The sequence below is a fragment of the Schistocerca serialis genome, chromosome 2 (assembly GCF_023864345.2).
Source record: "Schistocerca serialis cubense isolate TAMUIC-IGC-003099 chromosome 2, iqSchSeri2.2, whole genome shotgun sequence".
Taxonomy (NCBI): domain Eukaryota; kingdom Metazoa; phylum Arthropoda; class Insecta; order Orthoptera; family Acrididae; genus Schistocerca; species Schistocerca serialis.
This window is the reverse complement of record NC_064639.1, coordinates 501,705,226-501,731,424: the sequence shown is the minus strand read 5'-3', so window position 1 is coordinate 501,731,424 and position 26,199 is coordinate 501,705,226. Positions and strand designations below refer to the sequence as shown.

Sequence of the window (26,199 nt, the reverse complement as noted above, 5' to 3'; positions counted from 1 at the left end):
TAAACTTTTAGATGGCAGACCTCTCCCTAGTCCTGAATCGGCAGAAGTCGGTAAACATCGGGAGGCTTCGGTAGGCACGCAGTTTCGACAGCTGCCAACATTACGTAGCTGACTGTGTTGTACATGGTAGCCATTGTCGTCTGCTTCGTTATTGTTTTGCGCTGTACTGTTATGCGTGTTTTAATTGTGCAGTTGTGCTAAACATAATCAAAATGAGTGAAGAGGCAGTTGCTGGCCCATCTCGGGAGTCGCCAACAACCCCTACCGGTAGGCCTACGGTTAAAAGGAAACCAGTCTTATGTACTGATGATCGCAAAATTATACTGCGTGTGATTGAATGCTACGAAAGGGAAAGGGAGCAAAAAAAATTGCTTCACCCCATTTACAAATCTTCAGTGAGAGCTGCTACATACACAGGACAAAGCATGCGTAGCATTGGAAGATTCAAACAGTTTTCCAAGAATCATCCTGGCGTATCACCACAAAGGCCTGGCAAGAAAAGGTGAGTTTCCATTTCAGATATTTTATTCGCGATCACTTTGAAGGAATCACCAAAATTTCATCGCAATCGGATGAATGGTTTCGGAATGCACAGAGGGCAGACATACATACATTCATTTTTATATATAGAGATTAACAGTTATGTTGTACAATATGACCTGTTTAAGTATATTTAAATTTTATAATTAATAGTTTAACATTGCGGGGAATGAAAGAAAATGAAAAAACAGTTGTGAATAATTGAAATCGAATGCGGGTCCACTGCGTGACAAGCCTTTACCTAATCAATTGCGCTACGCATACAACAGTGACATAACTGTTGAATCAGTGTCCATTACTGTTTTCGGGCGTTCGGAGACCAACTCACCAAAGTTTCATTGCAATCGGATGAATGGTTTGTGAGCGCATAGTAGACAAACATACATACATTCATTTTTATATATATAGATTTTAATGTACACGATGATTTCAGTTTAGTTTGCGAACAACATTTAAAGTGAGTTTTACTTACAAGCCTTTCGTCTGCTTGCTTTCGTGTAAGCTTGACGCGCAATTTGTAGTGCCAGCACTGCATCTGGTAGGCGTGCCTTGTCCCCCCCCCCCCCCCCCCCCCCTCCAACGGCTCCTCTCCCTTCGCCAGCCAATGCTTGCTTCCTCCTCTCCCCGCACTCCCCTCACAACTCTGCTGTCGTACAGTTAACACACTCAAAATATCCACGGGTGTGCTGCCGGTCTACAGTGTCCAACGGGCACAATATTTCGGCGATCATACATGTCGCCATCATCAGGTGAACTGACGGACTGAGCTCCTGTGAACGTGCCGGCACGGAGATCCGTACGCTATGGCTGCTCAGAGGGAACTGGGTTCGGTCGCGGCGGCGGCTGATTTAAATACCCTCCGCCCGCGGCGCGCTCCCTCCGCCGTCCGCGCCCCGCGCCACGGTCGCGCGGTGGAACAGATTGCGACGGCGTCTGAGATGACGTCGGAGTGATGGCTCTGTCCGCTGTGGTCGTTACAACTATACGTTTGCTCGATTTACTCTTGATTAACCCGATCGCTGGTTCCCAAGCCTTGCTAAGATTATAGCCACAGTCACAGTTTATGAGGTCGTCATTGGTGCGAATTTCGATGGCCTCTCTAACAACGCTGTCCCAATATCTCGACGTCTGTACCAGAATCCTCGTGCGGTCATATTCCATGGCGTGATTTTCCGACAAACAATGTTCAGCGACCGCCGACTTGCTCGGATACATCAGACGAGTGTGCCTCTGGTGTTCACGGCATCGATCCTTGACGGTACGCATCGTCTGACCAATATACAACTTGCCACATTGACACGGAATCTGGTACACGCCGGCCTTCCTCAAACCGAGGTCATCTTTGGCGCTCCCCACCAGTGCACGAGTTTTATTTGGAGGACAAAACACAGTCCCGACCCGGTGTTTCTTCAGAATGCGAGCGATTTTCCCCGAGAGTGCGCCTGTGTATGGAATAAATGCAGTGCCTACCTCCTCCCTCGTGACTTCATTCATCTCAAGAGGTTGTGCTGCAGTGGTTGGGCGGAGAGCACGTTGAATCTGCCACTCTGAGTACCCATTTTTTCGAAATACAGTTCTCAGATGTTCCAATTCCTGGGGTAGACTCTCTGCGTCAGAGATAGTGCGCGCCCTATGTACTAGAGTTTTAAGTACCCCATTCCTCTGTGAAGGGTGGTGGCAGCTGTCTGCGTGCAAATACAGATCAGTGTGCGTAGTCTTCCGATACACCCCATGACCTAGGGTGCCGTCAGCCCTTCTCTTGACCAAGACGTCAAGGAAAGGTAATTTACCCTCCGTTTCAGTCTCCATAGTGAATTTGATGTTGGGGTGTATGGAGTTTAGATGTGTAAGGAAGTCAAGGAGTTTATCCATACCATGTGGCCAGATGACGAACGTGTCGTCCACGTAACGGAAAAAGCAAGTAGGTTTCCATACGGATGACGACAGGGCTTCCTCCTCGAAGTTCTCCATGTACAAATTCGCTACCACCGGTGAAAGTGGGCTACCCATGGCGACTCCCTCCGTTTGTTCGTAATATTCTCCATTAAAAAGAAAATACGTGGAAGTCAAGACATGCCTAAAAAGTTCAGTGGTCTTCTCGTCAAACTTCTGACTAATCAATTCTAGTGACTCTCATAGGGGTACCCTCGTAAACAAGGAAACGACGTCAAAACTCACCATGATATCTGACTCATCCAACCTGAAGCTGTCAAGGCGTTTAACAAAATCGACGGAATTACGGATGTGATGAGGGGTGAACCTTCGGGAGTCCATATAGTCTAGGCGGTACCGGACCTTGGGGTAACAATTTGGGGAGGGTGACGCTAAGAAATTGGAACATCTGAGAACTGTATTTCGAAAAAATGGGTACTCAGAGTGGCAGATTCAACGTGCTCTCCGCCCAACCACTGCAGCACAACCTCTTGAGATGAATGAAGTCACGAGGGAGGAGGTAGGCACTGCATTTATTCCATACACAGGCGCACTCTCGGGGAAAATCGCTCGCATTCTGAAGAAACACCGGGTCGGGACTGTGTTTTGTCCTCCAAATAAAACTCGTGCACTGGTGGGGAGCGCCAAAGATGACCTCGGTTTGAGGAAGGCCGGCGTGTACCAGATTCCGTGTCAATGTGGCAAGTCGTATATTGGTCAGACGATGCGTACCGTCGAGGATCGATGCCGTGAACACCAGAGGCACACTCGTCTGATGTATCCGAGCAAGTCGGCGGTCGCTGAACATTGTTTGTCGGAAAATCACGCCATGGAATATGACCGCACGAGGATTCTGGTACAGACGTCGAGATATTGGGACAGCGTTGTTAGAGAGGCCATCGAAATTCGCACCAATGACGACCTCATAAACCGTGACTGTGGCTATAATCTTAGCAAGGCTTGGGAACCAGCGATCGGGTTAATCAAGAGTAAATCGAGCAAACGTATAGTTGTGACGACCACGGCGGACAGAGCCATCACTCCGACGTCATCTCAGACGCCGTCGCAATCTGTTCCACCGCGCGACCGTGGCGCGGGGCGCGGACGGCGGAGGGAGCGCGCCGCGGGCGGAGGGTATTTAAATCAGCCGCCGCCGCGACCGAACCCAGTTCCCTCTGAGCAGCCATAGCGTACGGATCTCCGTGCCGGGACGTTCACAGGAGCTCAGTCCGTCAGTTCACCTGATGATGGCGACATGTATGATCGCCGAAATATTGTGCCCGTTGGACACTGTAGACCGGCAGCACACCCGTGGATATTTTGACTATCAAATACGCCGGGAGAAACTCAAGGATCACAGTTAACACACTGTATGTGATCCATCACGCTGCTGATCTAACTGTACAAGAGCCTTTCGGCCGTCTTCAGATGTGACCTGTCCCTTGGTGGACAGAAGGGTGCCGTTTGGCTATCCGGGACAGGCGTATGGCTCTTGGATGGTTTAAATGTCGCCCGACAGCGGACAATCTCACAACGGACAATCTCACAACGGACAATCTCACAACGGACAATCTCACAACGGACAATCTCACCGTGTCATTAAAAAGGCGGTCATGGCATGAGTTCCTGAACTCCATCAGTTGTTCCACTTGTTGCTCTAAAGTATGGGAAACCATGTGGAGGATTTCCAGTAAGCACAGCCGTTTACTGATAGCTGCAGTGCTGAACCAGGGGTGCCTTCAAACAACACCTAGAAACATTGCTCAGACGATGGCCCAGTATTTTGCACCTACTACTGCCACTGCGAGCCAGGATCCATTGTTTCGTCACTACCGTGTGACTATCGAGAGTCAAACAGTTCTGAGACCTAGAACTCCCCTTTCTCCATGTGGGAGCTCGAATCTGCACTGAATGAGACTTCTGACACAGCACCTGGTCACGACCTCATCTGGTACTGCATGCTCAGACATCTGCCAGTGGTGTCAAAGGAAATCCTCCTCGAATGTTTTAATCTAATATGGCAGACATGCGTCTTCCCCAATTCATGGAGGGAGGCAATTCTCATTCCTCTCCGCAAATCAGGAAAGGACCGCACATGTTCCAGAAGTTATCGGAGTATCACCTTGATGAGCTGTGTCAGAAAGACCCTGGAACGGATGGTTAACTGTCGTGTGGTATGGCTGTTAGAGACCAGGCAACTCAGTAGCTGCTCTCTGTGTGGATTCCAAAAATTTTGGTCCACGGTTGACAACCTGACCCTCCTAGAGGCGGCTATTCAGCAGGCTTTTCTCCATCAGCATCAGTGTATCAGCATATTCTTTGATATCAGTAAGGCAAACGATACTACTTGGAGACACTGTATTTTCGCACAACTGCATCAATGGGGATTTTGTGGTCACCTCCCCATTTTGATTTGGTCTTTCTTGTCTCAGTGTTTTTTTTGGACCTGAGTTGGTGACACATTGTCTGATTGATTTGATCAGGAGAATGTTGTATCGATTTGAGCAGGAGAATGTTGTCCCCCAGGGCAGTGTTTTAAGTGTTACCCTCTTTGCCATAGCCATCAACAGTATAACATCTACAGTAAGGAGTCCTGTACAGTGCTCCTTATTTGTGGATGACTTTGCTGTTTTCCATTCCTCCTCCAGTGTTGCAATGGTGAACTGTCAGTCGCAACTTACAGTGCGGTCATTAGAGGAGTGGGCTGCAAAGACGGGTTTTCAGTTTTCTGCCGATAAGTGTGTGTGTGTTCATTTTAATCGTTCTCGTTGTCCTTTTAATCTGTGTGCCTTGCATAGAGGGGGCACTATCCTACATTTTAGCGATACAGTATGGTTTCTGGGCCTCATTTTTGACCCCAGATTGTCCTGGTTGCCACATCTATGAGACTTGAAAGCCAGAACCCTGAAGGCATTGAACATCGTCAAGTGCCTCAGCCACAGGTCTTGGGGAGCAGACAGGGCTTTTGTGCATTCGCGGCTGGACTACTGGTGCACGGTGTATGGGTCAGTGAGGCCCTCTTATTTGTGGATCCTTGACGCTGTCCACCATGCAGGGATTCGACTGGCCACAGGTGCTTATCGGACCAGTCTCATACTCAGCTTCTGTGCTGAGGCTGGGGAACTGCCACTTACCACCCGGTGGCTGCTCCTGCTGGTGTGCCAGACTTGTAAGTTTCTTGCAGCTCCAACCTCACCCGCTCACCGTATTGTTGCTCATCCCCCTTGGGGGCCATCTTTTTTCCCACCATCCCCGACCCACGATGCTGTTTGGGATCTGTGTGCAGTGTGTCTTGGAGTCCTTCAGTGAGGAGCCCGTACAGCCCCAAATCCAGGGTTTTAATCACCTGCCTCCCCAGTTACTGGAGTGGCCCAGAGCGATTTTAGATTTGGTGCAGTACAAGAGATTGCACTTCTGCCACTGTCATTTTAAGCAACATTTTCTGCCATTTTATCTGAGCAACATGACTATGTAGCTGTTGTTACGGACGGGTCGAAATGCGGATTCTGTTGGTTGCTCTGTTGTTTTTCTGGATCGTTTCTTCGAGGTCAGACTGACTCAAGCATTTACTGTCTTTGGTGCAGAATTGTCTGCGATCTTGCGGGCACTGAAGCAGATGAGACGTTCTTCCCATCCTAACTTTCTTGTCTGTTCCAACTCACTAAGTGACCTTCACTCATTGCAACGTTTGTATCCTGCAGATAAAATGGTCCAGACCATCCAGGACGCCCTCCTCCAACTAAAAAAACTGGGGAAAGAGGTGGCATTCTGCTGGGTTCCAGGGCATGTCGGCATTGCTCATTGTTCATTTTATTTTGTAAATAATTTTTTACTCACCCTTTTGTAATGTGAAATGTCATAACAATCAACTGAAAACTGTGGATTAATTGTGGTACCTCAGCTAAAAAGTAAGCAACAATTAATCTCTGCTGTGTTAACATGTAAGGATCATATGAAATGTGCTTTGCAAAAGCTAGTGAACGCATCAGGAACCTGAACAGTATGTTTGGCCTAGATGAGTTACACATTTTGGGTAGTGAAAGGGTTAAATAGAATCCAGTTGCCATATGTGGGTCTTACGTGTGCCGACTGCCTAGACTACAACCATTACATGCCACACGTGGCGTGAGCAGGTCAGTTTCAAAATAAAGTACATAAAATGAATCTGAAAGGTGTACTCTATAAATCAAAGTGGGGAAAATCTTTGAAATAATTTGATAGTCCATAGTAGCATTCTGATCACAATCCATTATAAGCAGCCACACATGTAACATACATTTGCTGGTCATGCACCAGCCTGCTGTATATGAGTTTTTGGTGGAATGCTAATCATACACATAAAATAGAAACTGTGTGAGGTGACACATGAAGAAGAATAACAACAGCATATCATTTTAAAGCTTGTTTTTCCATTGACGTGAATTTTTCTGTGTGGCAGTAAAATTTCATGTTTCCAATATATGTTGTCATCAGTGTTAAACAAGGCCAATGTAAGTTTCTTTCCAAGTACATTATCAGAAATATATCACATGCATATTTTTAATGTTCTAAAGGTATTAACATAGTATGTTGGTTGGTTGGTTGGTTTGGGGAAGGAGACCAGACAGCGTGGTCATCGGTCTCATCGGATTAGGGAAGGATGGGGAAGGAAGTCGGCCATGCCCTTTCAGAGGAACCATCCCGGCATTTGCCTGGAGCGATTTAGGGAAATCACGGAAAACCTAAATCAGGATGGCCGGACGCGGGATTGAACCGTCATCCCCCCGAATGCGAGTCCAGTGTCTAACCACTGCGCCACCTCGCTCGGTAACATAGTATGTGGACACTTTTGTATAGAGATGAAAATGTGTGTAAGGTCATATTGAAAGCAGAATACCTACTGTCTTGAAGTAAAAAATATTGAATTTTTGAAAATATAATTCAATGGATAGAAAATCTACTCACCAAGTGGCGGCAGGAGGAAACGTGGGTAAAAGTTAAGTACTTGCTGAATGGGATAAGGAACGACTGATTATTGGGGACTGCGCTGTAAGAGATTTGAAAACCCGAGAGCTTGAAGGTGAAAGATACAGCACTATGCAAGATGGGGATTACTGAGAAAATATTGTGCAAGTCTTAATACGAATAGAAAGCTAAGTGCACTGTAAATGATAGTTTGGGTGGGGTATGTTAGGAGATGGGAAAGGGGGAAATAGATGGTCATAAAATAAGATATAGAAAACAAAAAGGGATCGAAAAAAGGAATAGTTGCTGAAAAGAAATGTTGAGACCATAGAAATTAACGTAAAGTAATGCCAGGTGGGTGGCAAGAACGAAGAACAGGTTGTAACACCAAACACCAATTACCCCCTCCCCATGTCCGCTTAGTTCTGTGAAACTGCACATGTGTTGAAACAGGCAACAAGGTAACAACTGTCATATTTTATAGTATGCTCTGCAACAGTATATTGTGTGTTGCCAGTATACACCCTCTGTCTGCACCCATTCATCCTAACTGATAACTTAGTGGTAGTCTTACCAATGTAAAAGACAAAACAGCATTCCCAATTTTGAAATGATACATGCTGAGAACCAGTTGTTACATAAACACTGTTTGGCCTTCTATGATGATATAACTATCACCAAGGTATCAAATAGAATGAATGGGCATAGACAGAGAATGTATCCTGGCAACACACAATATCCTGTTGCAGTGTGTGCTGTTCAACATGACTGTTATGTGACCTCATTGTCTGTTTCACCAGTTTGGAAAATTCCCCCCCCCCCCCCCCCCCTCCGTTTCTCAGAATCAGCACTGGTGTTAGAGCATATCCTCACTTCTCCCCCAACCTGGCCTTAATTTCTTTGGTCTCAGCATTTTGCTTCAGTAATATTCCTTTGTTTGCTCCCTTTTTGTTTTCTGTACCTTTTATTTTCTGACCCATCAGTTTTTCTCTGTGCTCTTCCTCATCATCTGTCTACAATGTATAATGCATTTAGCTTTCCACTCTTATTAACTCGTTCCAGTGTTATCTCAGTAATTTCTGTCTTACTTATATCCAGTCTTCCACCTTTAAGCTCTCAGGTTTTCAAATCTCATACAATGTGTCCCAAACAGTCAGTCTTTCCTTCTCATACCATCTGGTAAGTTTTCCCTGACACAGTGTTCTGGGCAGCATTTCTGTAACTATCTACATTTCCTAAACCTTGCCAGTCCTGTTCCTTCATCCATCTTCCTTCCCCTTCAAACCTTTCTGCCAGAAGGAGCAACACCTTGTTGCAAAAGCTTCACTTACACACATTTTCTTACCCCCACTTGGTGCATAGATTTTTTATGTCTTATTACATTATACCTTTCTGTTCAATGTTATTGTGCCTAAGCTGTTGGAGCTTACATGACATATCAATTCGCACCTTGAATGACTGTCTTTTTCCTTAGAGTCTAAACACCACTAACAGTCTTGTTAACTCAGAGTTTATGTACATATCAAGTTGTTAAAGAGTTTAACTAAGGTGTAGATAAAGGAAATTATGTATAATACATTGCAGAAATATGGCACATAATCCACAGAATGTATTGCTGACATTAATATTGAGAAGAAATGATCTCATTGTCACCATTTTGTAGGAGGGGCAATACAATTGAAATAGTGTCTACTTTTCAACTCTTCTAAGGAATTCATTTTGTAGCCGTTGACAACTATATCCAAAATTTCCATATAAGGCAGAAGTGGGGAAGGAAAAGTGTTTTTCTCGATTTTGAGACATTATGCGAAAGTTGACTTCCATGAATTTTCACTCTCTTTGTTGAGCAAGTATTCCTGAAAGCTTGTCTTAAATATTTCTTCTGCCTGTCCTATTTAAAAGTATATATGTCAGCTTTTGCAGAACATTTCAAAATCGAGAAACGCACACTTCCTCCATCTTTCCTTAATATAGAAATTTTGCATATACTGAGAAGTGCACAAAATGAAAGTAAAATAAGAGTTTGAAAAACATAAAAGTGTATGGCCAAGTTATAATGGTTTAAAATATCACAAATTTTGTAGGCTTCTGAAGATGACAGGTTAATCTCTCGAAATGGCAAATCAAAATAAATTTCCTAATTGTTCAACTGATGACTGAACTTTATTTTGGAAGAAAAGAAAGAACTATCCAGAATATGTAACATTCTCTCTGAAGATAGGATGGATGGGCTGGGCTGGACGTCATGCACTTACACTAGACTCTTGCTAATCTGGCCATTCCTGGCACATGGGTGCCGGATTAGCAGAAGTGCCGGAGGATTATTGAGTATCTGAAATTTATTTTATTCATTTATTTTTTATTTATTTTGAAAATGTAGGGGACATGGTGTACTCTACTTTATTAAACAAAGGATACAGTTTTAAAATATAGAGGATATACTTTATTAAATCCAAAAATACATTAATTTTCAAAGAAAACTTAGTCCTTGGGTGTACAATATACTGCACATAATTACCCAGTCATATCGCTCACAATGGAACATGTCCCTAATTTTTAACTTTCACAATGATGATGGCATGCTATATCACGCAACCGCTTTACAAGCATTACATTGGTATTGCATGTATCTGGTTATTGCAGAATGTACTCCAGGAAGACGTCGGCAGCTTCAGCACCAGCAATGTGAGAAATCTTCATGCTGTGTCCTCCTGTGTCCTATTCTTCATCACTACTTTCTTGCACGCTTTTGATTATTTCTTCATCTGTTAAAGTTTGGTCCGTATTACAGTTTTCCTCATTCAGCCACTTAGTAACATCTTCATCAATTTCTTCTCCTCCTGGGAAGGTTGTGGAACATGTCAGTGTACAAAGTAATTGACAATTCCGAATTGACTGGCTTATTGCTGTCACTCACTACTGGATCCAACTCAGCATCAATGGATACCCACAATTTTCTCCAGCTCTTCATTATGGTAGTGCTCTCCACCTTATCCCATGCTTCGGCTGCTTGGAAAACATCATCACGTATGTTAATAGCTTTCGATGCCTTCAGCATAGTCTCGATTGGGTTGTTTTCACTTTCATTCTGCAAGGAGATAAGTGAATGTCAATAATGATGTTTAATTGATTTAATGATGTTTAATTGATTCCAAAATTCCCTGGTCCATGAACTGAATTAAGGCTGTCACATTGGATGGGAGAATGAGTGCTTGTATACCATTGGGCTTTAGAGAAACATCTGAAGGATGACTGGGAACATTGTCAATTACAAGGATAGCTTACAGTGGAAGCTTTTTCTTCTTAGCTCTTTTCTCACTGCTGGTACAGACGTTTCATGGAACCCCGAGAGAATATTCGCCTGTCCACCCATGCTTTCTACCGAGTGCAATACTGTGTTGATAGAGTATTTACATCAGTGTGTTGAAAACAACGCTGACGTTGGGATTTTCTAATCACTATAAGCGGTAGTTTATGACTCCCATTTGCATCACAGCATGTCATTGCCATTGTTGGCAGCTAATGTTTTTGAAGGAAGCATCTTGTAAAAGAGTCTTTATTCATCAGCACTGTACAAGATATCAGCATTTAAATCTTCTACCTCCATTATCTTTCGTATCCTGCTTACAAACTCATCGGCATCTTTATTGTTAACTGAGCGACTTTCCCTGGTGACTGTTTTTATTTATTTATTTTTTTTTGAGTTCCATGGATCCTTGATGTGAATGTATCGCTAGGATGTAGAACGTGTCAGATTATTACAGAAACAGCCACATGTAGATGATCATGAGGCAACCAATTAACATATATAAGCAGATACATGAAAAACGACATCCGCATGTCAAATAATTACACACATACATTCAGATAACACAGATAATAGTACAGTAATGACATAGATGATTACATAAACAAATTTAAAGTAATTCATCTAAAAATATTCTTCTAACAAGTGATATGCTAACCTACATAATCAGTTCTATTACAAACACTTGAAATTAAACACACATTCAAGAAGTATTACACATTATCAAAGAATTCCTGTAAAGAATAGAAAGAATTATCCAAAAATAAAGTATTAGCTCTGTTTTGAATTTAGTATGATCCCCAATGACTGATTTGATATGGACAGGAAGTTTATTGAACACTTTTATACTTGAATAATGAACTCCTTTCGGTACCATGCTGAGATCTTTTAAATCTATGTTAAGATCATGTTTTCTTCTTGTATTGTGATCATGGTACACACTATTCATTTTGTAAATTGCATAATTTTTGTGCACGAAGCACATTAGTGACAAGATGTATTGACAAGGCATGGTGAGCCGGCCGGTGTGGCCGTGTGGTTCTAGGCGCTTCAGTCTGAAGCTGTGTGACCGCTACGGTCGCAGGTTCGAATCCTGCCTCGGGCATGAATGTGTGTGATGTCCTTAGGTTAGTTAGGTTTAAGTAGTTCTAAGTTCTAGGGGACTGATGACGACAGATGTTGAGTCCCATAGTGCTCAGAGCCATTTGAACAAGGCATGGTGAGGATCCCCAGCCGTTTGAATAAATTTCTGCAAGAAGATCTAGGATGCACTCTACTCATAATGCTGATAATTCTCTTCTGTGCAACAAAGACTATTTGCGTGTGGTTTATTTCCCCAGAATATGATGCCATATGTCATAAGTGAATGGAAATAACCAACATACGCAGTTTTGATTGTTTCCATGTCACAAACAGATGCAATTGAGTGAATGGCAAACGCTGCTGAATTCAGTCTTTTACATGGGTCAGTGATGTAGACAGACCAGTTTAGATTGTTATCAATATGTAAACCCAGAAATTTGGAAGATGCAATTTTCACTATTTCTTTGTCTCCACATTTTATTTCAATATTTTCGAATTTTTTGTTTACTGTTTGAAACTGAATGAAATGAGTCTTATTAACATTGAGGGACAGGCCATTTGCAGTGAACCAATCTAGAACTTCATGGAATATAGTGGTTGCAGTGTTCTCTAGACTGCAGTTGGGTACCTTGTCAATCATAATGGTTGTGTCATCTGCAAATAGGGTGATATGTGCTTCTTGGGTAACACACCACGGGAGGTCATTTACAAAGATTAAGAAAAGTAAGGGACGAAGCACCGAGCCCTGTGGCACTCCACATTTTAATGTACCCCAATCAGAGCTGGCAGGCACCTTTGCACAATTATTTAATACTACCTTCTGATTTTTGTCATCTAGATATGATTCAAGTCACTTCCCTACTTTATCTTTTAAGCCATAATGCTCAGCCTTTATTAGTAGAATCTTGTGGTCTACACAGTCAAATGCTTTTGACAGATCACAAAAGATTCCAACTGGTGGCATTTTCTTGTTTATTGATTCAAGGAGTTTGTTGACAAATGAGAAAATGGCTTGTTCAATTGAAACACCCTTTTGAAATCCAAACTGATTTTTATTAAGGATGTTATATTTGTTAAGGTGATCCATGATTCTATTGTACATAAGTTTCTCAAGGATTTTTGAAAGACTTGTTAACAATGAAATTGGGCGGTAGTTAGAAACCTCTGCTTTATCACTCTTTTTGATGAGTGATTTAACAACTGCAAATTTTAGTCTGTTAGGGACAGTACCTTGATTTAGAGCTTCATTAAATATGTGATACAGAACTTTAAGAATATGTTTGTGGCATTGTTTCGGTACTTTGAGAGATATATTGTCCACACCAGTGGAATTTTTGTTTTTCATTTGGCATATCACCTTCTCAATCTCATCTGCTGTGATGTAGGGTACATACATCAGGCTAATTTTTCTCTGCGCTTCTTTTTGTAGAAGGTTCATGGGTTCATCCATAGACCCTTTACATCCAGTTTGATCTGCTGCTGTCAGAAAATGATCATCCAGTTTGATCTGCTGCTGTCCAAAAATGATTGCTGAAGATAGTGGCATCTATTTCCCCTTCATCTACCATGCTTCCATTGTGACAGACTTGGATACTGCCTGTATTCTCTGAAACTTTTCCTGTCTCCCTTTTTACCACCATCCGGATTGTTTTTATTTTATTATTGGATCTGTTAATTTCAGATTTGATAAACATACTCTTGGATTTTTAATAATATTACAGATTACAATCTGTAGTGTTCCCTATCCTGAGGTTTATCAGAATTTCTTAGTGAAACATAAAGCATTCTCTTTTTTCTACATGAAGTTTTTATTCCCTCAGTGAGCCACTGTCTCCTACAATCATTCCGGTTTGTGCTTTTTGAAATTCTCTTAGGAAATACAGCTTCAAAAAGGGTAACAAATTCATTTAGGAAAATGTTGAATTTATCATTTACATTCTTAACCTCATGTACTGCCTCCCAACGTAACTGCTCCAAATGCCTACTGAAGGTTTCCAGATTCTCACTGTTGATTAATCTGTATGGTCTACTGATAGAACTGCTCTTGTTAGCAGGGCTTGCATAGTGTATTTCCAACAGCTGCCCATCGTGGTCAGAGAGACCATTTAAGATTTTTGATACAAATATATTTTCAATTCTATTATTATCTACAAAAATATTGTCAATCAGACTTGTACAGTTCTTTGTTACCCTAGTGGGAAAGTCAACAACTGTTCTCAGATTGAAAGCATTCATTACATTCTCAAACTCTGTTCTATCATTGTTACAGGTAAGAAAATATACATTAAAATCACAAACCATTGTTATTTCTTTGGTTTTTGAATACAAGTAAGTTAAAAGTGATTCTACTTGCTTGAGGAATACACTGACCTTTCTTGAGGGAGCTCTGTAGACTGCAATAACATAAATAGGCAGTGCATTGACAAGGACTTCAATGCAACAAGCCTCAAAATGCTGGTCAACACAATATTTTTTTAAATCTATAGATTTGTACACTATATTACATTATCACTCCTCCTTTGTCCATTTTACTTCTAATATAAAAAGTTGCTAAGGTGTACTTGTCTAGTTGCAGCATTTCAATCCTTTCCTTCATATGATGTTCAGTAAAACATAAAATATGGGCATTGTTTGTTGCATCACTGTCATAAATGCAGACAGACAACTGGTCCAGTTTGTTCCGTAGACCCATTATATATATTGATGAAATAAGCAAAGTTTGTTACTTCTTAAACTCTTTGATTCAATGGCACTTCTTTGTTGTGAACTGCAATTAGAGATTATAACAGGTCTACCTGAAGGTTTCTGCCTTATGTTAGACTTGGAACTGAGACCAGGTACCAAAAATCCATTAGATTAGGTTAGATTAGATTAGATTAATTATTCATTCCATAGACCCATAAAAGAGGGAATGTCAGATACACATTGCAAAAATGTAATTAGAATGTCAGCTGCTGGACACCATGTTGTTTTTTCCAGTTTGATAGCCAACCTTTGCTCGCTGCAAATAAGTTACTACCACTGTGTTGTTTGTCAAATGTAGCTGCTTTTTCCCTTAGTCAGGCCACTGACTGGAATTGCTTTACTGCGCTGTGGTATGAACCATCTATAAACTGCTGCCTCCAGTTCTACATTCTCACTCTTTCGCATAACCTTCCGTTTTCCCAACTCACTATCCATTTGTGTTGAGTACTGTTGAATAACATCTTTTTTTTGTGTCATAAATATTTGCTTGTCCAACAATGAACTCAGCAGCAATGGCTTTCTGCGAAGAACCTTGATTTAACTTTTCTAAAATTCTGAGTTTCTGCTTTAGGTCTAGCCTAACATGTTTCCTTTTAGAAGACATGATTCCGAACTTGAAAGAAAGCTAAAATTTCAAATACAGTATACAAAGCATTCTGCGCATGATAATTCATTGTGCATGTATTTTCGGATGTGTGCCGGATTACTGAGAGGCCAGACTACTGAGGGCCGGTTTACGGAGAGTCTAGAGTAGGTCAGTATACGTAACTGAAAATATGATCACTTGTTTTTATGGAGCCTTTGCTTTCACTCATGGTAAAATTTACATAGAAACACAATATAGCCATGAATCCATAACATTTGTTCCTTTTAAGACAGTGAACAATATCATGTATTAGTTGAGGGACATATCTGCATACCATTGTAACTTGTTTCACATTCCAACATTAAATTTATATTGAAACAGCAACTCTTTCTCTGTGGTCTTAAATGGTATAGGCTTAACTACAATGTCAGTACAATAAAATTACAGAAATTTTATTTAGTGTTCTGTAAATAAATAAAAATAGATCTATCATGGAATGGGACTCGGAGAAGATACAAGAAATGTGTGGTAACATAGTCTGAAAATTTTCAGAAACTACATCCAATTAGAATCTGAAATGTTTTGTGCTCATCCAGTGTGCATTAATAATTTTTCACTCCCACCTGGTATTTTAATATTAAAATTGTGACACATGATGGAATGGAATATTCATAGTGATGGAACAATACTAGTACAAAACAGAAGTCAGTTTAATTTTAATCTGTTTTATTTTGGAAACATAGGTTTCTAACACGAACAAATAAACAAATTTTAGATTTAGCAAAAAATACATCAGCCTATGAAACAACATTGATCTCCAAACCAGGGGATGAAAATCTTTGTTGTTGGTCAGTATCACTTTGGTACCCAAGCAGTATTGTCAGCTTTAAATTTAAATGTTTGCAGCAACAACAAAGCAACCCACATGAATATCATCCCTTTCATCACACATTAGAAAGTTGACTTCATTATTTGGAGTGCAATCAGGAATCATAGTTTTAATTATTCCCGAGACAAAGTTAAATTCAAAAGCATTTCTGGCAATAGCATGCTCTTATAAATTACTGTGTAAGGGTACAAGGCTTTCACACAGTGTCAGGTATTGCATGGATAATTATGAAAAATTCTCACACATAAACGCAAACTGTTTAACAATATGTTACTACAATATGTTTTCTTTATTTTCGGCCTCGTCATAAAAAAAAATTCCATTATTTTTCCATCCAAAACCACATGCCATATCTTCCATTTGAGTTAAACTCCATCAGCACTGGCATTCCAATAAACTTACCGTGCTGTTATGTAAGCATTGTTTGGTCTTCTACATTGATATGGCTACCACCAAGTTATCCATTAGGACAAATGGGCATAGACTGAGGGTGTATACTGGCAACACACAATATTCTGTTGCAGAACATGCTCTAAAATTTGATGGTCATGACTCCATTGCCTGTTTCACCACTCATTTCATTGGGATTCCGCCTCCTGACACCAGTTCCCCAGAATACCACAAGTGGGAACTGGTGTTAAAACAGGTGCTTGGGTTCACCCTGCACTATCCACATGGCTTAAATTTACATTAATTTCTTTGGTCTCAGCATTCATTTTCAGTATCTATTCCTTTTCTTTACTCATTTTCAGTTTTCTGACCTGTGTATTTTCTTTGCGACATATACAATACACTTATCTTTCTGCTCTTATTAACTCTTGCATGGTTTTATTTTTATTTTTATTTATTTATTAATTTATTTATTAATCTGTGTGTTGTTTATGACCCTATCTTCCACTTTTAAGCTATCTGGTTTTCAAATCTCATATGGTTTTCAAATCTTATGTGGTACAAATCCCAGTCAAATCTTCTCATCCTGTTCAGAAAGTCTCACCTGACAAAAGGTTCTGAGCGACTGTTCTATAAATCTCCCCATCTCCTAAATGTTGCCAGGCTTTTACCTTCATTGCTCTTCCTTTGCCTTCAACTCTTCTGCCAGGAGGAGGAGCCACTGGCTCCAAAAGCTTGTATATTTCCATAAGTTTTATTTGCATTTCCTTTTGCTGCCATTTGGTGAGTAGATTTTTTAAATATATCCTATTATATTTTCAAAAATTGATTAATTACATGATCTAATAAATATCAACATTATTTAAGATAAAAAATTTGAATTGCTCTCTTTTATGAAAGTTCTTTTTTTTAAGTTTATTAAAATAGTAATTTTATGCATTAAAAGTAAGGAATAATTAAACTTCTCCAGAGTGTCATTGAATTCGTCTGTTAAGCTTTTGAGAGAATGGGACAAGTTACAAAAAAATAATTTGAAGATTATAATTAGGTTGCTGACTATTTGCACATATAATTTTTTCCCATAACATACTTGCATTGAAATCGCATGACATCTTTTTTAGAAAATGACACATTTCTTTTACTATACCATTATGGGACAGTAAAACATGCATTTTAATTGCATTAAAAGTTATGTATGCCTTACATCACAGCAATTAAATGACGGATAATGAGTTTGAAACTTCACTTGTCTCATCCACACTTTTTATTAGATGAAAATTGCTGTAGTGTTGGCAGAAGAGCCAACACTGTTTTTCTAGAGGAGGCCAAAATGCACACGTTTAATTACACGCTGACTGGCGTGTGGTCTGGAACAGGACAATATCTTGAGAATTGCAAATAAAGTACGTAGTTGATATAATACTTAACTTTAATCCACAATTGTAGAACATCTCTCTTGATGATACATGCTTCATAATATTAATTATCAATTGAATACGGCGCCTTGCTAGGTTGTAGCAAATGTAGCTGAAGGCTATGCTAACTATCGTCTCGGCAAATGAGAGCGTATTTGTCAGTGAACCACTGCTATGAACGTCGGCTGTACAACTGGGGCGAGTGCTAGTACGTCTCTCTAGACCTGCCGTGTGGTGGCGCTCGGTCTGCAATCCTGACAGTGGCGACACGCGGGTCCGATGTATACTAATGGACCGCAGCCGATTTAAAGGCTACCACCTAGCAAGTGTGGTGTCTGGCGGTGACACCACAATTGCCCTACCAATTTTGATATTTCATAATTTTCGAAGCATACAAAGAACCATATACACAGTGTCATGAGTAGGTAATGGTTACAAAAATGTTACAATTATGATGCAAATTTATTGAGAAATCTTACTAGTTTTAAAATTACAAATAATCCTCATGCTAAAATATGATTGACGATACTGACATTAGGGTATATTACGCCTCGGGATATGCTGCAAGTGAATTACTAAAGAATTCTGCAATTTTGTCATATAACGACATGATGGCAACCGTGGCTGTCATTTGATGACAAATGTTGATGGTGTTGGAACAGCAACCAGCCACAAATTTACTTTCAGTGCCTTTATTCAAAGGGTACCATTACCAGTTTCGAATCGTTGTGATTCATCTTCACACGGTTTACACGCTTTCCTTATGACAAGTGGTTTTTTTTTTTTTTTACAGTTTAATTGTTGTGAAATGTCGGTTTGGAGTGTTTGTTTTCATAACATTCGCCCAACAGATGTGAATACACTCCCGCTGCATTCTTATTGTTGCACACACAAATTTTTCTCACTGGACACTTAAGATTTGTCACTGAGAAGATACATTGTATGCATCAAAACGTGTGGTGCGTGGTAGAAATCTTCTCAGTGACAAATCTAAAGTGTTCAGTGAGAAAAATTTACATGTGCAACAATAAGAATGCAGTGGGTATGTATTCACATCTGTTGGATGAATGTTATGAAAACAAACACTCCTAACCGACATTTCATGACAAGTAATCTGTAAAAAAAACACACCACGTCTCATAAGGAAATCGTGTAAACCGTCTGAAGATGAATCACTAAGATTCTAAACCGGTAACGGTACCCTTTGGATAAAGGAACTGAAAGTAAATTTGTGGCTGGTTGCTGTCCCAACACCATCAACATTTGTACTAAAGAATTTATGAAAATTAAAAGCACAGGAAACTAATCACAGCATAATGTAGAAATCACCTCTTATGAAACTGTTGTTAAAGAGCTGTCTTTCTTATTGGTAGATTCCTAGATTGGCATTGACAATTTTAAAGAAATTAGGGTGTTACAATGTGTACTTCGTACCATGTACACAACTTTGAACTTCACTGCAACAAATTTATCCACATTAATCAAGGAATAAAAAAATAAATAAAAAAAAACTTTTGGTTATATGGCCCATAATATGCCCCCTAAGTGGTAGTAAAGTTAAAGAATGGCTTAGAATTTCTCTATGGAACTACAGTAAATGGTTTAGACAAAATGTGATTAGTCTCAATTTTGATGATCTCAGCAGAGACGGTGTTTCATAATATCTGAAAAAAAATTAGCATGAAAAAGTGGAAAAATACACCTTGGAATTTTCCAAAAAGCACGGAGAGGTAATGCTGTAGATATCTGTTCGTTATCAAGAATGAACTGCAATACAATGAGACAATAATCATTCTGCCACAGTTCATGATGAAACTTTTGATTGAATCATTTCTTTTCCTACTGAAATTTTTGTCACTTGGAGAATGTGTGTTTTTGAAACTGGAAGAGGAACAGCTACACACACACACACACACACACACACACACACACACACACACACACACACACACACACACACACACACACACACACAGAGAGAGAGAGAGAGAGAGAGAGAGAGAGAGAGAGAGAGAGAGAGAGAGAGCCTAGCTAACTACACAACTCATTCCTACTGTATAGGAGAGTTTTTCATGGCATTATTACTTTGCACCAAGTGAGGTGGTTCATGGTTAACACACTGGACTCTTTCGGGAAGACATGTGCAGCCATCCTGATATAGATTTTCTGTGAGTTCCCTAAATTACTCCTGGCTCCTTTGAAAGGGCATGGCTGACTTCCTTCCGAATCCTTCCCTAATCTGATGGGACTGATGACCTCACTATTTGGTCCCCTTCCCAAATCAACCAACCAGCAATTACTTCACTGCTGTCATCCTCGAGATATTGCTTAATATTTTTGGGAACTGCATTTCTTGTCTTCATCATTATTACAGCAAATAATCAATAACAAGTGGTAAAGGAGTATCTAGATATCAACATACTTTATTTTCGATCGTCACTACATTGGGCAGGAATAATGAACAGCCTTGGGGAGTTCACTTTCACCAACATACTGTATACATGAACATTTAGAGGAGGACGCTCAGTATGCAGCCCATTTATTTCAATTGCCAATTTATTTCAGTATGTAGATGGCACCTTTGTCATATGGGCACGTGGATAATGCAAACTGAATGACATAAATCTCAATTCCATACATGAGAACATCTGTTTTACTATGGAAGAGCAAATTGGGTGGAGTGCTCCCCTTTCGGGATGTCATGGTAAAAAGCAGAGTGAACAGCATATTGGGTCACAGTGTGCACTGGAAGAAGGTACATGCCTACCTACGAGGTCTCTTCAGAATGTTTCAGTACTTAGTCCACAAAATTTTTCTGTGCTTACCTTTTACTTATTGTACATGATCTCCTTCGAAATACTCTCCTCCAAAGTTGATACACTGCTCCAATGCCAGTAACACTTCTGAAAGCAGTCTTGGTACACCTCTGGCTAGATTTCACAAAACATCACCTGCGAATTTTCTTTTATCTCATCTAAAGTTGCAAGTCTTTTTCTTTTCAGTGGAGTTTTCAACTTTGGAAATTAAAAAAAAGTCTCAGCAGTGAGGTCTGGAGAGTATGGAGGATGAGACTGCACAATGATTTCATTTTTTGTGCAGTAGTCACGTACCAACAGGGATGAATGTGCGAGTACATTATCATGATGCAACAGCCATGAAGTGTCTCGCCCACATTTCATGCTGTTTCCTTCTCACATTTTCTTGCAACACATCCTAATAGTACCATCAATTAACAATTTGCCCCTGTGGCATGAATTCCTGACAAACTAATCCTTCAAAGTCAAAGAAAACTATCATGGCTTTCACATTGACATGACCTGATAAGCTTTTTTTTGTCTTTGAGAACCCTTCCCAACCCATTGTGAAGATCGAATCTTGGTCCCAGCATCATAATCGTAAATCCATGTCTCATCATCAGTTATGATTCTTTTAAGGAACATCTCATTCTCATTTGCACAGTCCAGAAACTCTTCACAGATTTCGAGGCGAGAAGGACTTTCTGGTCTTGACTTGTGAATTGTGGGATGAACTTGTCAGTGATAATATGCATTCCAAGATGCTGTGTCAGGATTTCAAGGCATGGTCCAGCTGAAATATTACATTCTTGCACAGTCCCTCTGACAGTCAGTCTTGGACTGGGATGCAAAATTTCATTGATGTTTCTGACATGAGTGTCGTCGGTAGACGTGGAAGGATGTCCTCAACAAGGATCATCTTATCTTAACTTCCATCTGGCCTTTTTTAAACGTGGTTAACCATTCATAACACAGAGTAAGGCTTAAGCACTCGTCACTGTAGGCTTCTTGCATCATTTGGTGTGTTTCTGTAAAGGTTTTTTTGAGTTTCACACGAAATTTAATCCAGACATATTGCTCCTCTGCCATCTTGAACTTCAGTAGCTGTGTGATACAACATTCTACTCAGTACAGCACTGAACAATAACTAACAGACATACAACAATGAAACTGCCGGTAATTACATATTAAACACAGGCATGTGCAGTATTGCCAACTGCATTTCACTCGCTCCAACACACCATTGAAATGAAATTATGAATGTTCTGGAGTTTTTTGAACAGACCTCGTATACTGATATGCAAACAGTTGCCACCACTCAGAGCAAAGGAATGGTGTACTCAGAACCTCGTTACATAGGGCTCATGTCCTCTCTGACAATGAAAGTCTCAATTGAGGACTTGAACACCTAGAATGACATTGTAAAACAGCTACAAGGAATGGCAAATTCGGAGAAACTTACATCGTACACCCCCTGTACAACTGTTGGTGCATTATCCGGGAAGATAGGACAAATCTATGTCTACACTACTCTGTAATTCACACTTAAGCGCTTGGCAGAGGGTTCTGCAAGCCACCTTCAGACTATCTCTCTGCTATTCCATTCTCGAACACCGCATGGGATAAATGAAGACTTAAATCTTTCTGTACGAGCTCCGATTTCTCTTATTTTAGTACGACGATCATTTCTCCCCATGTAGGTTGGCAATAGTTAAATATTTTTACATTCAATGGAGAAAGATGGTGATTGAAACCTCAGGAAAAGATCTTGCTGCATGAAAAACAACTTGCTTACCATATCTGTGACATTCTCCCCTATTTCACGACAACACAAGAAGAGTTACACTTCTTTGGCCTCCTTTGATGTCCTCCATCGGTCCTATCTGGTAAGGACCCCACACCTCACAGCAGTACTCTACCAGAGGCCAAACAAGCATAGTGTAGGCAGTCTTTTTAGAAGACCTGTTGCTGCATCTTCTAAGTGTTCTGCCAGTAAAGTAAAGTCTTTGGTTTGCCTTCCCTACAATATTATCTATGTGATTGTTCCAATTTAATTTTTGTATTTGTAATTCCTAGGTATTTGGTTGAATTGACAGGATTTAAATTTGCATGGTTTATTGTGTAACCAAAATTCAATGGTCTTCTTTCTGTATTCATGTCGATGACCTCATACTTCTCCTTATTCAGAAACAGTTGCCACTTTTCACACCATACAGATATTGTCTCAATCAGTTTGCAATTGTTTTTGCTCTTCTGATGACTTAAGTAGATGGTAAATGACAGCATCATCTCCAAACAATCTGAGGGCACCTCAGATGGTCTCCTAAATCATTCATGAAGATTATATACAGTATAGTGCCTGTAATACTTCCTTGGGGAATGCCAGATATCATCTCTTCTCTCTAGATGATTTTCTGTCGATTACTACATACTGTAACCTTCCTGACAGGACATCGTGAATCCAGTGCACAACTGAAGCAATACCCATAGATACATAATATGATTAGAAGTCTCTTGTGAGGAATATTGTCAAAACTCATAAAATCTAGAATTATGGAATCAGTTTGATCCCTGTCACTAGCACTCACTACTTCTTGTGAATAAAGAGCTAGATGTGTTTCACAAGAATGATATTTTCTGAATCCATGCTGACCATGTGTCAGTAGACCATTACCTTAGAGGTAACTCATAATAGAATTCTCTATAAACAAAGTGAAGACAATCTTGCACCCACCAGCTAAAACATGGGCGTTGCTTGGTAATGTTGAAGACTACCCTGATCTACAGATATCAAAAGTCAGTCAGATACCCTGCTAATGCGGCAAAACAAATAGGTCAGACACTGCATGCTGTCAAAGATTGTGCTGCGGAGAACACCAGCAGCACACCGGATTGCAGCAGCATAACAAATTGGCAATCATGGAAACTTACCTGGTGAAATTATACTAAATGAATTATGACTGTACTAAGGTTCTGACACAGACATGTAACTTCTGGGCTGTGTCATTAGAGAATTTATCAAGAATCAAGTAAGGGGACTGCTGACCAATTGCAATAATGGCTACATCCGTAGTAAGGCATTGGGACCTGCCAGGGACAGAGGGAGGAAAAGCGGAGGTGCCATTCACACACATATCTGGGTGCAAAACCTAGAATAGTGTTTCAGCTGGAGGAATGTGGGACGAGATCCTGGGTGTGTTCAGCAGATAGAATGACAGATTGGAGGGAGAGGGGAAGAGAGAAAAGTGTTGCATGTTCCAAGCTGCTAGAGACTATGGTCAAGTGCGTGTGAGATGTGCTTGCTGGTGTGTGTGTGTGTGTGTGTGTGTGTGTGTGTGTGTGTGTGTGTGTGTCTCCTTCCTTTCCTTTTTATAATGCATCATGTTTCTTGTTCATCACTACTCCAGGACACACTTTCTCTTTAACCCACATTACATTTTCAGAAGCTATACTGCTTGACAACTTTGCAGTTAATATTGTTGTTCTATTTTTTAAAAGAAGATATTAGCTTAATATGGAAGCTGACTAATTTAGTGTTTGTTCTCATTTTTTGTCTCCAGTGTCATTCACTCTTTGCTGAGACGTCATTTCCTGTTTTCTGTGTTCTTAATTAAATCTTCTGTCAGCTAAATGTATGCTTTCTACTAACTAATTATTGTTTCACAAATTCCTACAGCAGCATCACATACTAATACATACATGTGTAATATTGTTTTAGGTGGCTGTCTCGTTTGAGGGGTGCTGGCTACCGTAGGCGAGACTTAATGAGAGATGTCAAGGAGCTGGTGCGCTTTGCGCAGGACCATGCTCTCAACTTTGATACTGGCCAATTAGATGATTTGGAACAAGCAGCAAACTCTGCCCGTTTACCTGAAACAGTAAAAGTTGTTGAGTCTTCTCGTCGACATGTTGAAGTTTTACTGGAGCCAAAGCTGGAAGCGTTTCGGAAAGAAATGAGACGTCAACATAATATGACCTAATTGTTTCAGCCAGAAGACATACTCTTACTGGAATAATGCCACCCATGTTCCTATGACAGTCATGTATTTCGAATGAAGACATTAAATGTTGGACTGTAACAAATTGTCTGTGATATTAACCACAATGGACAAAACAGTGACAAGTTGGACAAGTTTAATTAACTCATGTCTAAGATGTTATTTGAGTGGTATATTACCACTCAAAACCATGTTTTGAATATGTTGCTTCATTTGTAGCTGATTGTAGTATGCTGTGATCTACAATTTGCTCTTAAATTTTATTGTGCCTTTTTATACGAGTATGTACATCATAAAATATGGTCTAATGCACAGCATGACAAATCCTACAAGATATTACTTTTGAGAAAAAATTTAACTGTTAAATTAGGTTGGATTACAAATTGTTAGAGAAATAAAGTTTTTTGTGCTGTTAATTCCAGGTACCTACTTTAGACATTTCAGAAGCTTTCTTGATTTGTAAATCACACTCACATGCATTCAATCCTTTCATTTTTTATTGAAGGTTGTGTACCCAGGACTGCATTGCCTAGTGGTGCATATGAGTTTCACCCAGACTCTTCGTTTTTTAATGCCATTTGTCATACCATTTAGGTGGTTTGAGTTAGTGATGATTGGTAAGTTTTGCAACAGCATCGTCTGCTAAGACAGGTCATATTGTGAAATATCTCTTGTGATATCATACCGTAAAGTACATATAATAATAATACCTGCACAGGTAATTTGTTACGCACACAACATCCCAGAAACTCTGGAATCCAGCTATACTCTACCTGGTCTCACACGCAAGTTAATTTTGAAAGACATAAATCACTGCTGTTAGTACCTTGTGCCCTGCTAAAGAAGCCAGCACTCAATAACTGTGTGCTTGCTGAGAATTTATGTGAAACAGATTTGTGGTGTCGGTTCATGAACTTCATGTAGACCATTGTTCAGGTGTCTCTAAATTCTAAGTCTGCTGTCTTTTACATCTGTTCCATTATGGGATTTGTTGTTGAGACAAACTGAGGTATCTGACCTGGGTATTTCAGGAGGGGCGTGGCGGGGCGGGGGGGGGGGGGGGGGGGAGATATTCTTGAGAGAGAGAGAGAAAGAGAGAGAGAGAGAGAGGAAAACAAAAATTCACAAAGCACATAGTATCCAGTGCACATTGGTCTATCGATTATTTATATGATTTTGAAATGCATCCTTGTTGGTTTTTGAATGTATGCATAGTGTATGTGATGTGTCTGTCAGGGGAATCTAGGTGTATCCAAGAAAATGAAATTTTGACATAAATTTATTGGCCAGATTGCTACACTAGTAAGGGCCAGTTGTACAGTCCCCGGCTAGCAGCCGCTTAAGTTCTATTCTCTAAGTAGTGCGGAAAACGCATTGTACGAACATGTAACAACGCCTAACCAGAGAAACGGGATAACTAAACTGGTGATTGTGGCAGGGTTAGTGAAGTTAATCGGCGAACAAATTTTGACAATGGCAGGAATAGCTACAGAATTGGTGATGACAAGATTCTTTGTTAGAACAAGGAAGGAGAAGAAATGGGAACATCACACAAATTATGGAAGAATGAGACAG

At 40.3% G+C, this 26,199-nt stretch overlaps 1 protein-coding gene across 6 annotated transcripts in view; it reads left to right on the top strand.

The window, feature by feature from the left end:
• The window catches only part of LOC126457453 (uncharacterized), a 45,972-nt gene extending 20,932 nt beyond the window's left edge, over positions 1–25,040 (top strand). For all 6 annotated transcript variants that reach the window (XM_050093736.1, XM_050093742.1, XM_050093738.1 and 3 more), the window contains exon 3: positions 24,345–25,040. In XM_050093736.1, coding sequence (XP_049949693.1) covers positions 24,345–24,606 — 262 coding nt within the window. In that variant the 3' untranslated portion in view covers positions 24,607–25,040. The remainder of the gene's footprint in view (positions 1–24,344) is intronic.
• The last annotated feature ends 1,159 nt before the right edge of the window (positions 25,041–26,199 follow it).